The sequence below is a fragment of the Aspergillus ibericus genome (genome assembly GCF_003184845.1).
Source record: "Aspergillus ibericus CBS 121593 unplaced genomic scaffold BO80scaffold_4, whole genome shotgun sequence".
Classification (NCBI taxonomy): domain Eukaryota; kingdom Fungi; phylum Ascomycota; class Eurotiomycetes; order Eurotiales; family Aspergillaceae; genus Aspergillus; species Aspergillus ibericus.
In genome coordinates this window covers 212,688-228,536 of record NW_020292102.1, presented here as the reverse complement: position 1 = coordinate 228,536, position 15,849 = coordinate 212,688, and the positions used below count along the sequence as shown (strand labels likewise).

The window sequence follows — 15,849 nt, the reverse complement described above, 5'->3', positions numbered from 1 at the left end:
TACCCTCTGAGATTTTTTTTTTGGTTTGCTTAGTTTTTTGTTACGACTGAACGATCACAAGACCATAGTCGCAGGACGGCCATGACATATACCCAATACCCGGATCTACCCACATCAGCAACACTGTACGCACCAGAATGATTGATATAGGGATTGTTTGTTTATTTATTTGGACTACATACATAAATAGTGAGACTTGGCTAGCATTGCGGGATAGGTAGTCTAATGTCAATGATGATAACGAGATGCCTTATCGTATACATAAGATGATTGACTGTTGTTTACGGGGGAAATGTAATCATAACCGTGATGAAGTTGTCTCCTGGGTGACACCCGACCATGATTTGCAATGCTGCATCCTGAGGGTACTACGTAAAGCGCAACATCAACCCACATAGCAACGACCTACGGTGGTTACTTCGCACAATAGCATCCCCACCTATTCTCTACACCTTGAACCCAGACAAGAATCCACATCCCTTCCGCACAGACCCAACCGCCAAAGATAGATACCCTTCCAGACCGACAAACAGACAACCAACAACCGCCAAATCCCACATGCATATCCACGATATCCTAAAAAAAAGCCCATTAACTCAATGAATCCTTCGATCCTTCGATCCTTTAGTCCCTCTCTCCTCTTCCCGTCCATCTCTCCCTTCATCAAGGCAACTGATCCCCTCTCCCCGCTCCCTAAAAATAATCCCCCAATAAAAATCTTCATCACACTGCATAAAAGAATATGCACGTATGTAACGTCCATCACATCCCCCGGTTAATTCTAACAGAGTGGGCGCGTATTGGTCATTGCGACGGGAATTCCGGGTTCGTTCGGCGCTTAGAGAAGAGGGGGGGATATGCAGGTTGGGTGGGTTTGTCACATCTGGCGCGTCGAGTTGTATTTCGTCCTTTTATTTTTATGGGAGTTTATTTGGGGTTTACTTTGTGGTTGTTGGGTGCTGGGTATCTGCTCGATACGCTTTGTGTGATGAGGGCGGTGGAAGGATTGCATCTGCATATGGAGGGAGGAACTGGTGCTTGCTGGGTGGGAAGTTGGCGGTTATTTTCTTTTCTCCTTTCCTTGGATTCTTGGCTTACTTTTTTTCTTTGATCTTTTTTTATTTTTGTTTTCTAAATGATGTTCTCTTTTGGCATCATTTCTCTACGTGCAATTATTCGGCGGGTTATTTTTAGGCGTTGATATCTATCAGGCTTGATTTAGGTGCGGGGTTCGTTTCCCATCTGAAGTTAACCGTGTGGTGGGGTAATAGGCGTGGACTATTTTTGGATGGGGTTCTTGCGTCGATTTCGCATTCATGGGGTCAGGGTCTGGGGGTTGAGACTTGGGACTCGGTTTCTTTTGGTTATGCTTGTTGAAGTGGTGTTCTCGTGCTGGTGGGGATCTATCATCTGTCTACGAGTACTTGGGTGGGTGTAGACCCGGTGTAGTATAGTAGGTAAGGGAGTGGGTTCCGGTGGGGTTAATTTGCGGTAATTAGTTTTGTGGAGCATGTTAATTGTCCTGGGTTGGGACATTGTCTGTCTATAGATATAGGCTATGGAATCATCAGCTAGTGATACTACTCTATAGGAAACAAAATAGATTTGGGAGGTTGTTTAGCTATGAGCGAAGTTGTTCGTTTGATAGCTGAAACTCCTGGCTAGTTCGCATTCGATATGTCTCGATGGAAGATAAGTATGGATGGGATATGCTCAGGCGATGAGATCTTCGGTTGGCACTTAATGCTCTCTCTCATCAAGCTCTTTGCGTTTCAATGATGGCTCATAATCTCACAGATGTCTTGAGGAACGGCCGTAGCAGTTATCTACTCTCTAAAGCTGCAGCTGTAACTGTTCTGCATCCTTTCATACCTATTCCTCACGTGTGAGAGTACCAGGTACCTCACTCAGAGCAGACTACTGGAGTGGCCAACAGCAAGCACATTTCCATTAATTGCTGTCACTTACATCTCAAGCCCTGCACTTCTTACCATCTTCCCTGACCACGATGTATGACTGCCAAGCCGACTTTGAGACCCGGAGGGTACCCCGGTCCGAACACGTTGTTTTTGATGTCCACGACCTGCGAGCTGAGATCTTCTGCTTTATCGAGGCATTATTGATAGGTAGCTCATAGTCGTAACTGTGCTCAGGTACTCTCATCCCAGTTTCTGATTTTGTATGTGTACTAGCACTTGTGGTTGTAGATGCTTTTCTTCTGCACATATCCTCGGCTCTTCAATATGCTCGCTTGTCTGAACATATTGGTTAGCATACACGGGTGCTTCAGTCCCTCGTTCTCGTCATCTCTCCAGCGATCTGGGATCCAAGTTCCTCTGCATCATGAAATCATCTTTGGAGTATCAATATCGAAATTAGCTCACACCATGTCCAATATCACCTCAGGCCTTCTACCAAGGTCCCCCGTATATTTCTATAAACTGCCCTAGCAATTCCTACTTTTTATATCTTCCATCACATGATATTGACATGCTCCCATCTTGGGAAGAGAGTATAGCAGTCTTTCTGATACATTGAGGCCCTCGTTTTGTAATAAAGACTGTAAGGGTGGGAGGGACCCTTACTAGAGGGCTTTTTGGGAGATCATTCGCAGAATCAAATGCTTCATTGAACCAATTTAGATATCCTGCTGACCTACCACTCAGTATATATTCCTTTTTAACTAGTTTCCAAGTGCAAGATGAATGGGTTGGTAGGGATTTAGTGGTCTACTGCTGACCTGCATTGTGATAAGGGAAGGTATTTAGAAGATCTAGCACATGGGTCTCTCCTTTTGGTTATACGCTTGTAGAGAGGTCATAGAGAAATGGTATGATCGTACGTCCAGGGCGTAGGTGATGTAATCCGTTGCCAGATGGTTGGATTGTCGAATCTGAAGGAAAAGACAAGCTATGTAGGGGATACTAGGTTCTGAGTAGGGGATACTGTGTCTTATTATGAAAGTCTTCACTAAGCAGATCAACAGTATCCGCCTCTTGCTCATGTAGGAGTAAAGATAGGCTGCCATATAGATAAATTTCTTTTTATATGAGCGTTCATTAGGATCTTATGAGCCATTATTCCCTTGATATCTGGAATCACAAGTACATCTAGCAATGCAAGTCGGACTGCAAGGTCTCCATGCCTTGTCGTGGAAAGGATTAGCCTTGCTCACAAAATGGCAGGTAGCTCTTCAGGACAGGGGTTGAGTTCCCCCCTGTATTCACGTAGGTATGTTATGTATTATCGGCAACAAGGAACCGTGGCTCATTCAGCTCATGGTCCAAGTACGATTCCACCTGGATTTCATGTCTTTCTGGTACTATTGAAAACCGAGCCTCTGAGTATGATTGCGACCCTGTGCTGCTTTCCGTATGCTAGTCGATGAGTCTCGGGGTATGAACGCAATCGGAGCATTTCTCTCGGATTCGATATGCCAGCACTAGCACAATCTGCATTTGGCCCACAATACCTGGTCCGTACACGGCGGATTATTCAAGTAGCCGGTGGCACATTCTTCATCTTCACTGCGTTTAGTTCGACATGTTGACTAGTAAGCCGCATGCTCTCATCGAAGGGCTGGAGGCACTCCGTTTGAGTTCGAGGAAACTGAAAGGCCAGGTCACATTTGAAAGATGGCTCAAGCTTTGGGGGCATAAACAACTGTTGATAGATGCTTATCATCAATATCAGCGTACCGTGAGGGGAATAATCAGACACTCTAGTTTCTTGGAAGAGCTACCCCAAGAGCCTCTTGAGCCATATTGCAAGACCCTCCATGGTTACCAGTTAGCTGGCTCACCACAACGTCCCTCACGTATATCCATGCTATCACCGTGATTGTCCCCTCCGATGTCCACTATCAAACCGTAACGAATGCAACGTGGCTGCTAGAGCATTGTCGTATTCGCCGCTGGGTAAGCAGGCTATTGCAACATTGTGGCCCCGATCCTTCCCAGAGTATAGGCGTTATGATCATCCGGAGGGAGCGGTAGCGTGTATTTCGCCGAGCATGGCCTCGGCGACAGCCAGCTCAGTTGGTTGTGCGAGTATTATCCGACCGTATCGTCGCTGCTGAATGTCTTGGCCGTGTTCATATTGGGTGTCCATTCCAGGTAGATCTGTGATCTATGGGATCATTTTAAGCGGCAGTGATACTCCATTTTCGAGTGCATATCAAGGAGCGACGCATTGTTCCGGGCGCAATATGCGATGAGGTCGGTGGAACGCGTGCGATCGAGGTGATCGGAAACGCGGCGTCGCGGCGGACGCGGGGCTTCATAGCGCCTCAGGCTAAGACTAGGCCCAATCAGTAGTCTCGGGATGTAGCCATCACAGATCAATGCAAAGTAAAAAGGAGTTGGGAGTTGAAGTCGTGATAAATTGTATGACTCGGAAGATGAGGAGTCTATATAATGGCAATATTCGATACCACGGCCGGTGATTGTAAGTCTCTATTATTATCCCATCATCCGGATCACGATATAAACCCACCCATCGCCATACCCCGAGCATCTCGCCACTTCCTCCACCGGAGCACTCATGGGTACCGCTGCGCCATGCAGCACGGGCTTTGCCAAGACTGGAGTCCTCCGACTGGGAAACAGATGCGGTAGTAGCGAGTGCAATGCGGATCCGATGGTCTGCAGTTGAGGACCTCTTGTCGATAGGATGGATTGACTTGCGGCGATAGATGCGGAGGATGGCGGAATGATTGGAGGGATGGGCGACTGGACTACTTTCAAAGAAGGCGATCCCGAGTCCGGAGGAAGAGGAAGAAAGAGCCGGATAGGGACATTGCGGAATGGCTGCGACGGCGGTGGGATGAGGATGTTGGATATTCGTTGGAATGATAAGAGGTCCACTGAGCATTTGTTAACACTCGCTTTTCGTTCAAAGGCTATGTGTGACATACCATCTCGAACTGCCTCCCAAAGTCCCGAGGAATCTTCCTTGGACAGAGTCATGATGCCTTTCGCGGTTCCATTCCTGAGAAAATCCGCCTCTTTCACACTGTTAATAAACGCGTCGTGCAGCACTATGCCGTCTGGATCCAGTCGAACGAGTTCCCCATCGGGCCAGTCGCTAAAGTGCACGGTCAGACACCATGGCAATGGATCTCCATCTGTCGTGGATGCCAGATCGGTATCGCGGCCTCCCTTGGAAGCAGGGTCCGCTCCAGCGTAGAGGTCATATAGCAAGCCCACAGGGTAATGCCATTTCAGCGGGACGCCCTCGAAGGAGAACCAGCCTTCGTGCGGACGGGAGTTGGGGTCGATTAAGGAGGAGGCAAAGAACGCTCTCAACCTCGGCAAGAGAGATGGCAGATATGAGATGCGGGGACAGGCAATCTGACCGAGTTAGCTTTGACTGGAGTCACGTAGAGGGGCCATACAAGATATGGATCTGTCTGATCATAGGTGCGGCTCTCGGATGGAGCCAGGGTGATCTGTAACGGCAGCCTTCCGTCCCAGACGGCTTTCTGGATACTGCCCAGGGTGGCTTTGGAATCCATATTCGGTGGGGAGGAACAGCATTCCAGCCTGTCAAACTAGGTCAGTTCCACCTTCTGGTCTACATAGTGTGTTTATACCAAAGTAAGAGAATGCTCAGTGGTTAGACAGACGAGGATCGTCACTACGTTCGGTGGCCGGAGGAAATGCCGGCAGGTCAGACCATAGTCTATCCAATGTAAACCAACTAGTACGATATGCGTAGTGACCGAGTGGATGCTGGTGAAAGGAGAAACGAGATGAAACTGAAGCTCAGCAAGACGAGATGGAGCCGTTGACCGGGCCACTTGCCCAATCCAGCCAGAGGCACGTGATGGATACCTCAGGCAGGCAACCTGCGGCATCGATGCTCTGCATGCTTCGAGCCAACTGCTACTGAACGGGATCAATACAGACAGACTGTTCTGATGACAGTGTCAGTTGCAAGGCCAGAAGTTCCTTATCTTTGAATTCCATAGACAATGCAGTCCTGTGAAATTTACCGAATTAGCAAAGCAGGTTTTAACCCCTTTGAATGACTAGCCAGTTGACCTCAGTTGATGCCTCCAGAAGCTGTTGACTGCTATGGTTCCTGCCAGTTCTGGCTTCCTATCAACCTGTGTCAGTAAATCTCAGCTACCTCGGATTCATTCAGCTCGAGTGGCCGGCATTGAGGTCCACCAGGAGTTAATCAGATTCCAAGATGGCGTGACAAAAGAAGGGATTTAGCATTACGCCTTGGACCAGCTCATCTCAGAAAGCTTACCGTCGGTGGACCCGCTTCTGTTGAGGCGGCTACAGGTGCTGCTACAAGCCTCCATGATGAGGTTAACAGGGCATGGCATGGACTTATTGTGTGCTGAAATACAGAGAAATGACTTGACATGTCAGACTGGTAACCTTCCCTGAGCAATGCACGCAATGCTTCATGCGTTCGATGTAGACCTGCACTGATGAAGGGGCCCCATTCCAGCCCTCATTAAGCACATATCTGACACCATATTGTCTGGACCAGATGGATCATCTACAGCCCGTAGATGATAGCACATCTGCCAATGCACCAGGAGGCATTGTTTCTGGCATCCTGCTGCCCCTGATTCACCTCATGCCATTCTCGTCCATCCCGACCCGGTGGAGCACTCTCCACGCCTGGCTGAACACTGAACAGGCAACCGCCGTCCGATCCTTTGAGCTTTCTGCCATTAAGCTATACCGGAGGCGCTATGGATCGCGACTATCATTGCCCAATCAGTGTGTCTAATGCCCCTGAAACGCCGGGATCCATCTACTACAAACGTCAATCTCCGTGACTCCACTATTCCCGCCCTATGTTTCAGGTCTGGAACACCCTCCATCATACCAACACATATAAAACCTACCCATGTATCTTATTATTTTCTTCCATCATCCAGATCAGGTATCTGTTAATCACTCTTCTCCCACTCGAGCAGTGCTCATTCATTCTTTTGACCTTTCTTTTGTCTCACCACCACCACCATGAAGTTCACCTCTACTCTGGCTTTGACTGCCCTCCTGGCTGCCCCCGCTCTGGCCGGTCCTCACGGCCACAAGATCAGCGAATCCCGCAGTGGCAGCTCCCAGGATACCTTCCCCGGTGCTCCCAACGCCAACCAAGGCTACGGACAGGGCCAAGCCCAGCCCAGCTTCGGCGGCTTCAACCAGAACCAAAACCAAGGCCAATCCCAAGCCCAACCCACCAGCACCAGCACCAGCACCAGCACCACCAGCCAAGTGGCCCCCGCCGTAACCTCCAGCATCAGCCACAGCAGCTCCTCCTCGTCCTCAGACTACTACGTAAACGAGAACTGGGCCGGCGCGGTACAAGAAACCTCCGGCACAGCCACCTTTAGCTACGTCGCCGCAACATTCACCCTCCCCTCGGTGACCCCCACGGCGGCCTCCTCATCAGACACCCAATCCGCCTCCTTCTGGGTCGGGATCGACGGCGCCACAGGCCAGAACCAAATCTGGCAAGCCGGGGTCGACATCTACGTCGAAAACGGCGAAACAAGTTTCCTAGGCTGGTACGAATGGTACCCCGCCGACACAGTCAGCTTCGACATGGACTTCAACATCGGGGACGTGATTGTCGCGAGCGTGGAATCACTTTCTAGCAGCGAGGGCGTGGCGATTCTCGAGAATCTGACCACGGGCAAGAATGTCACTGCGACTGCGACGGCGCCGTCCACGTCCGCGACGTTGGTGGGACAGACGGCGGAGTGGATTCTCGAGGATTTGGCGGTTGATGGGGATGGTCTGACGTTGATTGATTTTGGGGAGGCGGTTTTTACGGGCTGTGTGGCCAAGGCGGGGGGGAGGACGGTTAACTTGGATGGGGCGGAGTTGTATGCTGTTGAGGATAGTACGAGTGATCATGTTCAGGCGGCGCCGGAGATTGTGAGTAGTTCGGAGTTGAAGGTTACGTTTGAGAGTTCTTGATACCTCCCTACTTGGATACCTCCCTACTTGGGTGGGAGTTGGAGTGGTGTGGTGGGAGATACTTGATGTGTATTTTTACTTGTGAGATTAGTATATAGGTAGATGGATCAACCCGGTGTTGATGAGTGGATTGGATTGTTTATAGCATTACCATTCTTTAACGGAAGTAGAACTTCCACTCTACGAATGCCCTATAGTATTAGTATTGAAATGTCATCTGATTAGGCTCAGATAAATGTACTTGCTTGCTAAGTAGGTATATCCATGAATAGGGTGATGAAGATTAGATGTACTATTCACATTCATAGCACCAGATCAAGTAGAGATAGAATATGAAAGGTATCATCATAGTATACATCCATAGTCATAATTTGATAATTGAAAGTTTATCACATATGTATAACTCCTGTCTCAACCCGATTCGTATTAAGCCCAATAAGGCGTCTTACCGTGTGTATATCTACCACCATCCCAGACCAATATACCATACCATACCCTCGATAAACATCCACCCAGTAGAATCAAACAAACTCCATCCCAGCAATCCCAAACAAGATAAACCAACCCCCTTCATCCACTCATACACCAAAACCAAATCTAGAGAACGAGAAAGAGAGATTCACCTCCCCTCCCACTCCCTCCTCCCACCATACAAATCATCCCCATCCCCATCCACACTCCCCTCCCCATCCCACCTCATCACCCTCCCCGTAGGAAAGAATACCGCTCTCGGCGCTGCAATTCTCACCATCTCATCCCTATCCCTCTCACCCTCCTCCATTCCCCCACTAAACCCATTCTCACTTCCCCTCTCACTCCCCACCGACTCCGACTCCACCTCACTCCCACTCGCACTAGACATAACCAACGACGGTACCGGCGACTCCGCCCCCCTCCAACTTCCCCTCCAACTACCCCTACTCCTCGGCGAATACGGCGGCGGCGGCGTCTCCCTCGTCGCAGTGGACGTATTCCCATAACTCCGCGTACTCGGGAAGGAGATTTCCGAGGATGCGTCGTCGGCTGATGCCCCTAGTTGCCTTTCCCCTTGTTCTTGTCCTTGTTGGTCTTGGGGTTGTTGCTCAGATAGAGGGGCTTTTTCATCGTTGTAGTTATAGGTAGTGGTGGTGGAGGAAGAGATTGGTGCATCACGAAGATGCAGCGCGAGGGTCTTTTCGTGGATGCTGTGGGGGCGGGGCGTGTAGGCTGGTAAAGGTGGGGTTGTGTAGGTGTCTGTGTCTGTCGTTGGGTGGGTTGCGTCGTATGGGTATGGAGAGGGGAAGGAGAGGGAGGTTGTCGAGGGGGAGAAGGGGAAGGGTGGAGGTGGGTGGTTGGTGTGGTGGTGGTGGTGAGTTTTGGGGGGTGGTTTTGGGGGGCCGCAGCAGGAACAGAAGGTTGTGAGGAGGGTGGTGAGGAGGGGCATTTTCGTGTTTCGACTGTTGTAGATTTGGAGGAGGTGGTGGTGTTTTGTTGGTGGTGGTGAGGTGAGATGTGAGATGTTGCCTTGTGTGGTGGTGGTGGAGAAAGTTGATGATGATAGAGGCCGGATTGATGGTGGTGGAGGAGGTGGAGAAGGTACACCACAATGGCGTCTGGAATACGTGTCTTTCGTAGTTCAAAGAGAATGGAATAAGAATAAGAATAAGAATGAGAATGGAAGAGAGAAATGAACCAGGCTCAGTCTTACGCCTCAACATCCAGGCATCGACATTCCCCGCATCGCTGATTGGTGGAGCCCCACTCAGCCTCCGCCTATCGATAAGCGTCGTCATCGATCGATAAGATAGATTCTTTGATTTCACCGAGTATGGAGGACGGAGTACACAGTACGGAGCACAATAATAGGAATCATTCTATGAACGTGATATCCTCCACACACTCGGACGGAAACCTTAGAAACTTGACCAAGTGCTCCTCATTCCCCAGGTACCAGCAGATGGCTGTAATCTCCGATTTTGCGCGCGTCTGCACCCACCACATGCCCGTCCCATGCATCAATCCCAGCCACCAGCTTAGAAGTATCAGAGCCGGCGGATCTTTTTGCATCAGTTTCTCAAAGAACTCGGGCAATAATCGACCCATGAAGCCAGTGTATGCACCAAAGTACTTGATCCCCCGCTCTAGTGACATGAGTCCGGTCAACATCCGCACTGGCGCGTGATACGGATTCGTCTCGGCGGTCGTCGTCTCCTCAATACCACAAAGATCAGCCAGCTCCGAATCCATAGCCACCCGTCCCGGGCGTTCATCATCAAAGATATCTAGAAATTGATCGCGAGTATTCATAAACATCTCCCACCACATGCTCCCATCGATCCATTGTGCCGTGGCCCCCAGAATATGGCGCAGCCCCGCCTGCAGGGAGAGCCAGTTCAAAGATGCCGGATCATCCGAGAAAACAAACGAGCCAAGCGGATTATACTCATCTAGAGCAAAAGAGCGGACAGTCAGCAGCAAGCACGCGGAGATCAGACTATCCGTATTGTGCCGGCCGATGGTGGTGATCTCCTGCGAGTATTGGCTGATAGCCTGCTGCCAATGATAGATTTCCGACACAGCATAGCCGCGATTATCTGGAGCCAGATGCCGAATATGAGAGGTAGCGGCCGCAATGATGGTATGCAAGAGGAAAGGTGACTAGCCTGTCAGCGACGCGAACAATACCTTAAGCTAAGTGGAACTGACATCAAACCCGAGCTGGATGATTTTCGCCTGCATGGCAGCTTGCATGCGCTTCGGCCCGAAGGCCGGGTTCGACAGATCATGAAAGTGATGTAATGCCTCCACGACAGGCAGGGGGGTCTTTGCATCTAGATTCAAGGTTTGGTTGATTTTCCTAGTCACCGCATCGACTGACATGCAGTATGCTTTCGAATCCGGCGCACTTGTCAGGAAGACGGCGACAGCGCTGCGCTTGGCGTCATCGTAGGTGCAGTCGAAGCCGAGCTTCTGACATCGCAGACAGTGGGGTTTGGACTCGTCGCACTATTCGGTTAGAGAGGCGCAGAGGAGCAGGCCCAGGGAAATACCTTGACCCGGCGCTCCTTGCATTTGAGGCAGCCGGCACGGGACTTGCGGTGCGCGCGGCGGGGATGAAAGGTGCGTTCGGGGGGATTCAGCTGGAGGACGCTCTGCATGGTGCCAGCCCCCTAGTTGCGATACCATGGACAGGTGCCACATCTGACCCACAGCGATATACCGATTAGCTTGAATCGGATAAAGAGATGACCATAAGATGGTGGTCAGTCCACCTGGCTAGACTAGTCCTATTACGGAAACTCGTATTCGGACCGCATCCATCACTCCTTATGGAGTCAGTTCCATACCCTGAACAATGACCTTTTCTCAGCTATACCAATCAATAGATAGCTGGGTTTGAAAGCTGCGGCATGTCCAAGCTAAATGTATGATTACATGGGCGTGGAGGCAGCCTGGTTGACCTACAACATCAGATACGATGCACCATAACGAGGATATGAACAGTTCGCAAAATGACTTTGACCAGTAAGCCATGATTACTATAAACTGTGCGCATGGATGGAAAGTTGAAGTGAGAAGATAGCAAAGCAACAACCCTGCATCTCTCTGGATCAGTAGTCCATGATTGCTCCACTCATCACAACCATGCATCTATAAGACACAACGGTCAAAACACCTAGTTAATACCAAGCTAATGCTTGTTGCTGACACTTACAATCAACAACGACACTAATGCTTTCACCTAGGGTCGGCTGCAAAAATAGGCCTTAAAGACCGTGCAAAGGACTGCCGACGTAGACAGAGCAAAAGCCCCGATACGACTGATACAGCATAGTACAATGAAAGCGTATGCAACAACTTATAATCATAACTCCATACCACTACACCCTCACCCTAACCAATCTTCGCATTCGAGAAATCCATCTCTGCACACACACACCATTAGCACAACTCACCCAACCGCCCCCCTCCCCCCCTCCCCCCAAAAAGAAAAAAAAAGAAAAATACTAACCAGGATGATCCGCCTGAAACCTCCTCAAAATATCCCTCTTCTTCTGCTCATCACTCGTCAACCCGCCCATCTCCTTCTGTCTCTGATCATACATCATCTTCTCAACCATGGCACGGGTCTCGCCATCCAAATCACTCAACGACGACGACTCCGGCGTAATCTTGCTCACGTCGATTTTCGGCGCCCCGACCACCACATGCGGCCACCATTCTACCTTGTTGACTTTGTCCAGATGGATGACGATTTCTTTGCCGGGGGGGTGGGAGGTGGATTCGAGGGTCCAGGAACATTCGTCCGGGAGGACGGGGTGGGGGTATTCGCCCTAGAGCCATAATTCTAATTAGCATCTCATTTTTCGTATGTGAATGGTGTCTGGAGATTGGAGGTGGGCATAGGAGGTAGTGGGGATTGGGGCACCTCAATCACAGCATCCTGCCCCTTCACCGCAACACGAATCTTCGTCTTAGTAAGAAGCACATCCAGATCCCGACCACGCAGGTTCGCAGCGACCGGGATCGTCACGTCCACGTCGCGGATCGTTTGCGTCCATTTGTACGGCAGCTGGGCTTGTTCGGCGGCTTCTTGGGCCTTGCGGGCTTTTTCTTCCTCGTCGCGGCGGGCAAGCTCGGCGGGGGTGGGTTCTTGTTCGGACATGGTGTTCCTCTTTACTCAGATTAGATTGGTTCAGTGAGGAGGAGGGGAGTGAATGGTAAGAGGGGCGTACGGTTTGGAATGAGTGGTGTGGGAGAATAATGGTGGTCTGAACTGAACTGGAAGCTTCCGCGTTGCGGGGCTGCGGAGCGGAGCTACCACTCATCTTACTCAGTACTTCATATGTGCTCCATACAGCTACGCATACTCTAACAATTTCAGTCATAGAATAGATCGGCTATCACAGCTGTCCATCCAGTAGACACACCCAGCGCCAGCGCTAAGCAACTGCAACAACTAGGCAACCACCGTAGTGATCTTAATATCTGCAAAATGGCATACCACCGAGACAATAACTCCACCGCACCTTTTCCGACGCCCTAGATCCATCCACCATCATTCAGTACTGTCCGTTAATGTTTCCTCCGCCAACAGCTCCGCCTCGTCCAGTCCATCCGGATATGCAGACGCTTCTTCGATATGCATCACTTCGCCGCGTTCCACCCCCTCAACAACGTCGAAGAACTGTCCCGCGAATTCGGCCATCTCGTTCGCCAGCTTGTTCTCGAGAATCCCCTCTAGTAGACGCATGTCCTCCTTCCACTTGCGCTCCTGGCGGGCCTTTTCTTCTGCCGACCGGCGGCAGGTCCCGTCCTGCTCCCGGACCTTGTGGCAGTTCGGACACAGGTAGTTGACTTCGCAGTACGAGCAGTTGCACGGCGGGTAGACCGATGTGCAGTCCTCACACACGTACACCTGGCACCCGATGCATTCGCGGAGCACGCTAGAACATCGCTGGCGCTGGTCGCCCATTGCCCGATACTGCGGACAGAAGAACGACTGGCATCCTTGCCATTTCGGCTGCTCCGACGGCGAGTCACAGTACACCGAAGACGGGGAGGAGGACGAGCGAGAGCGGTTCGAGTTGGAGATCGAGAGACTGCGGGAGCGGCGATGGAGCAACGGAGTGGGTCGGTCATGCACCGCGCTACTCGCCTCACCGAATCCGTCGTGGTGGTCTTCAGTGAAACTGCTCGTGGTCGAATCGATAATCCGCTGGGACCGATAGGGCAGCTCAAATTCCGGCACGGAATGCGTGTAGGTCATCCGCGATGCAAACCCGCGAGAGCCGGACTCGGCGTGCTTTTGAATCGCGATCTTTTCCGAAGTCAGATCCCGATACCCGCAGATTCGCAAGCGGAGGCCCCGCAGATCATGCTCAATGCACAACGGTTTCGAGCAGCTCTTGCAGTGCACCTTCCACTGCGGCGTGTCGTAGCAGTCCTGGCACAGATTGCGGGGACACGCGGCGGGCTGTCGGTCGGGCGGGCCCAGCAACCACCGCATCATGGCAATATGGCCGGTCTCCAGCGTGTAGTCGGGCTTGCGCGGGTCTCCATAGGCGTCTCGCGGGAACGTCTTGCTCCATTCCTGCGCCGAGTACTCCAGGTCCTCCCAACCCTGTCCGCGGGGCAGAGGCACGGCTCGCACTTGGTCCACATCGCGGTTCGGCGTGCCAATACTGATGCCACCACCGCCCGAGAAGATGGGCTCCGTGCAGCACCAATGGAACGTAAGGGCCGGATAGGAGGGGGCGGAACTATTCGGTATCGTAGTCTCCGTGTGTTCGACCGGGTCTTGCATCGAACAGGGCGACATGGTAGCGCCAGGCGCCCACCAGAAGGGACTGGCATCCGAAGACGAGTCCGACCGGGACTGGCAGTGCAGATAGGGCCGTTCATAAGCGCAGCTCGCACACAGGGTCTTTCGACACCCGACACAGTGCATCAGGATACTACATTGCTCGCACCGCTCCGAGATCATCTCGCAGCAGTTATCGCAACGGATGTTCTCAGTAAACTGGGTATGGCTCCGACGCAGATGGGCCGGGAGCATCTTCCCTTCCCCATGGTCTCGTCCCTCGCCCGTCCCCAGAGCTTCGCCGTCGTAGCCCGTCTCGCTGTGTTCCCACAGCTTCGCATCCCGTTGAGCCGGGCGGCTGGTCGGGTCGGTCGGACCGATCCAGTTCTTCGACCTCCACAACCGATCAAAGACAACCCAGACCTCGGCGGAGCCCTGCGGAACCCGCATCGACACGTAGCCCCGTCTCCGGAAGCACCGCCCCGCCGGGGTCGAGCACCATGCCGTATCCGTCCAGATGCCCAGCTTGTGGCAGAGATTCACGAGCTCATGAGTCGGTTCCGAGTCGGAGTCTTTTCTCGACAGCGAGGAAGTCAGATACGGTCGTCGTCGATGATGTCGACATCGATACGTGTAGAGACTCTTCAGTGCCAGGTGCTTCGTAGCGGGAGAGCTGCCGATATTCTGCTCCATGTTGACATCGTACTGGAGGCCAAACATGGTCAGATACGGGATGATGTGGTACTTTAACGAGACATTCTTGCATCCTCGAACGGAGAGGTGCTCCAAGGCCTCTCGTCGAGAATGTAGCACCGTCGAGATCAAGATCTGCCCCGAAACAGCCGTGTTATCCAACTCCAAACTGCGCAAGCACGGACTGAACGGAATCACCACGTTCATCAACAGCTGGTCGAGCGCGTACGGGCGCGACTGGCGCGGGATAACCGCCTCGGCAGATCCGGTGAGGATGACGCGGAGGGGCGGGGGTGTGCCGGAGGGATACAACAGTCGGAACGACAGGTACTTCCATGCGGTCGGATAAGAGCGGAGAAACGAGCGGAGGTAGCGGGAGGTGTGGTAGAGTTTCAGAATGGTATCGGTGGGAGTCTGCAGCAGAAGGGATTCGAGGATGGGGGCATTGGTGGTGACGACGAGTTCAAAGGTCGAGAGAGCATGCTGGGCTGGGAGGACCGACTGTTCCAGAGCGGATTCCACCAGGTCTTGCGGGACTCCGCTGGGCTTGCCGGCCAGAATCGACCCCGGCTCCGATCGGGCCAGGGCGGGCGCTGCCGGGGGATAAGGCATGGATGACATGGTCGAGATCGGATTACGGGAGCCTTCCTGGTCTTCTTCAGCAACAGCAGCCTTGGTGATCACCTCCAGCGAGGCAGTGAGAGGTCAGAGTGACGCGGGATCGCGAGCACAGCGGAGAATGCGGGAGAGGCCGCACATCATAAAGAAAAGGACAGGAGAGCGTGCGCAAGGAGGGCGTTTACACCCAAAGGTTGGACATCATGCGAGGCCATCCAAGGGAGCGAGAGGGAGTGATGACAACACCGGGGGGAGTGGATGGGGATGGAAGGTGAATGGGGGATGGGGGAGGGTGGCTTTGAC

At 52.0% G+C, this 15,849-nt stretch overlaps 6 protein-coding genes across 6 annotated transcripts; 1 reads left to right on the top strand and 5 right to left on the bottom strand.

Annotated features, from left to right (window-relative positions):
- Nucleotides 1-4,460: 4,460 nt before the first annotated feature.
- BO80DRAFT_346622 (autophagy protein 5) lies at nucleotides 4,461-5,515 on the bottom strand (the record flags this gene model as incomplete). The annotated part of the gene is made up of 3 exons (XM_025715376.1): nucleotides 4,461-4,864; nucleotides 4,916-5,351; nucleotides 5,396-5,515. The coding sequence occupies 3 exons, from the start codon at nucleotides 5,513-5,515 to the stop codon at nucleotides 4,461-4,463; spliced, it is 960 nt and encodes a 319-aa protein (XP_025579259.1).
- A 1,406-nt stretch (nucleotides 5,516-6,921) lies between these two features.
- On the top strand, nucleotides 6,922-8,155 carry BO80DRAFT_499179 (A4/G1 family peptidase; the record flags this gene model as incomplete). The annotated part of the gene is made up of 2 exons (XM_025724175.1): nucleotides 6,922-7,910; nucleotides 8,150-8,155. Exons 1-2 carry the CDS (start codon nucleotides 6,990-6,992, stop codon nucleotides 8,153-8,155), a joined length of 927 nt encoding a protein of 308 aa, XP_025579258.1. The 5' UTR covers nucleotides 6,922-6,989.
- A 26-nt stretch (nucleotides 8,156-8,181) lies between these two features.
- BO80DRAFT_169838 (uncharacterized protein) lies at nucleotides 8,182-9,602 on the bottom strand. The gene has a single exon (XM_025713932.1). The coding sequence runs from the start codon at nucleotides 9,373-9,375 to the stop codon at nucleotides 8,572-8,574; it is 804 nt and encodes a 267-aa protein (XP_025579257.1). The 5' UTR covers nucleotides 9,376-9,602; the 3' UTR covers nucleotides 8,182-8,571.
- A 136-nt stretch (nucleotides 9,603-9,738) lies between these two features.
- On the bottom strand, nucleotides 9,739-11,147 carry BO80DRAFT_373180 (Zn(II)2Cys6 transcription factor domain-containing protein). Its single transcript, XM_025716553.1, has 3 exons — nucleotides 10,982-11,147; nucleotides 10,638-10,937; nucleotides 9,739-10,589 (listed from the first exon to the last, which is right to left on the bottom strand). The coding sequence occupies exons 1-3, from the start codon at nucleotides 11,087-11,089 to the stop codon at nucleotides 9,801-9,803; spliced, it is 1,197 nt and encodes a 398-aa protein (XP_025579256.1). The 5' UTR covers nucleotides 11,090-11,147; the 3' UTR covers nucleotides 9,739-9,800.
- A 290-nt stretch (nucleotides 11,148-11,437) lies between these two features.
- Nucleotides 11,438-12,613, bottom strand: BO80DRAFT_421578 (NudC domain-containing protein). Its single transcript, XM_025718638.1, has 3 exons — nucleotides 12,361-12,613; nucleotides 11,944-12,265; nucleotides 11,438-11,857 (listed from the first exon to the last, which is right to left on the bottom strand). Exons 1-3 carry the CDS (start codon nucleotides 12,595-12,597, stop codon nucleotides 11,826-11,828), a joined length of 591 nt encoding a protein of 196 aa, XP_025579255.1. The 5' UTR covers nucleotides 12,598-12,613; the 3' UTR covers nucleotides 11,438-11,825.
- Nucleotides 12,614-12,687: 74 nt separating this feature from the next.
- Nucleotides 12,688-15,832, bottom strand: BO80DRAFT_421577 (uncharacterized protein). The gene has a single exon (XM_025718637.1). The coding sequence runs from the start codon at nucleotides 15,547-15,549 to the stop codon at nucleotides 12,991-12,993; it is 2,559 nt and encodes an 852-aa protein (XP_025579254.1). The 5' UTR covers nucleotides 15,550-15,832; the 3' UTR covers nucleotides 12,688-12,990.
- Between the last annotated feature and the right edge of the window lie 17 nt (nucleotides 15,833-15,849).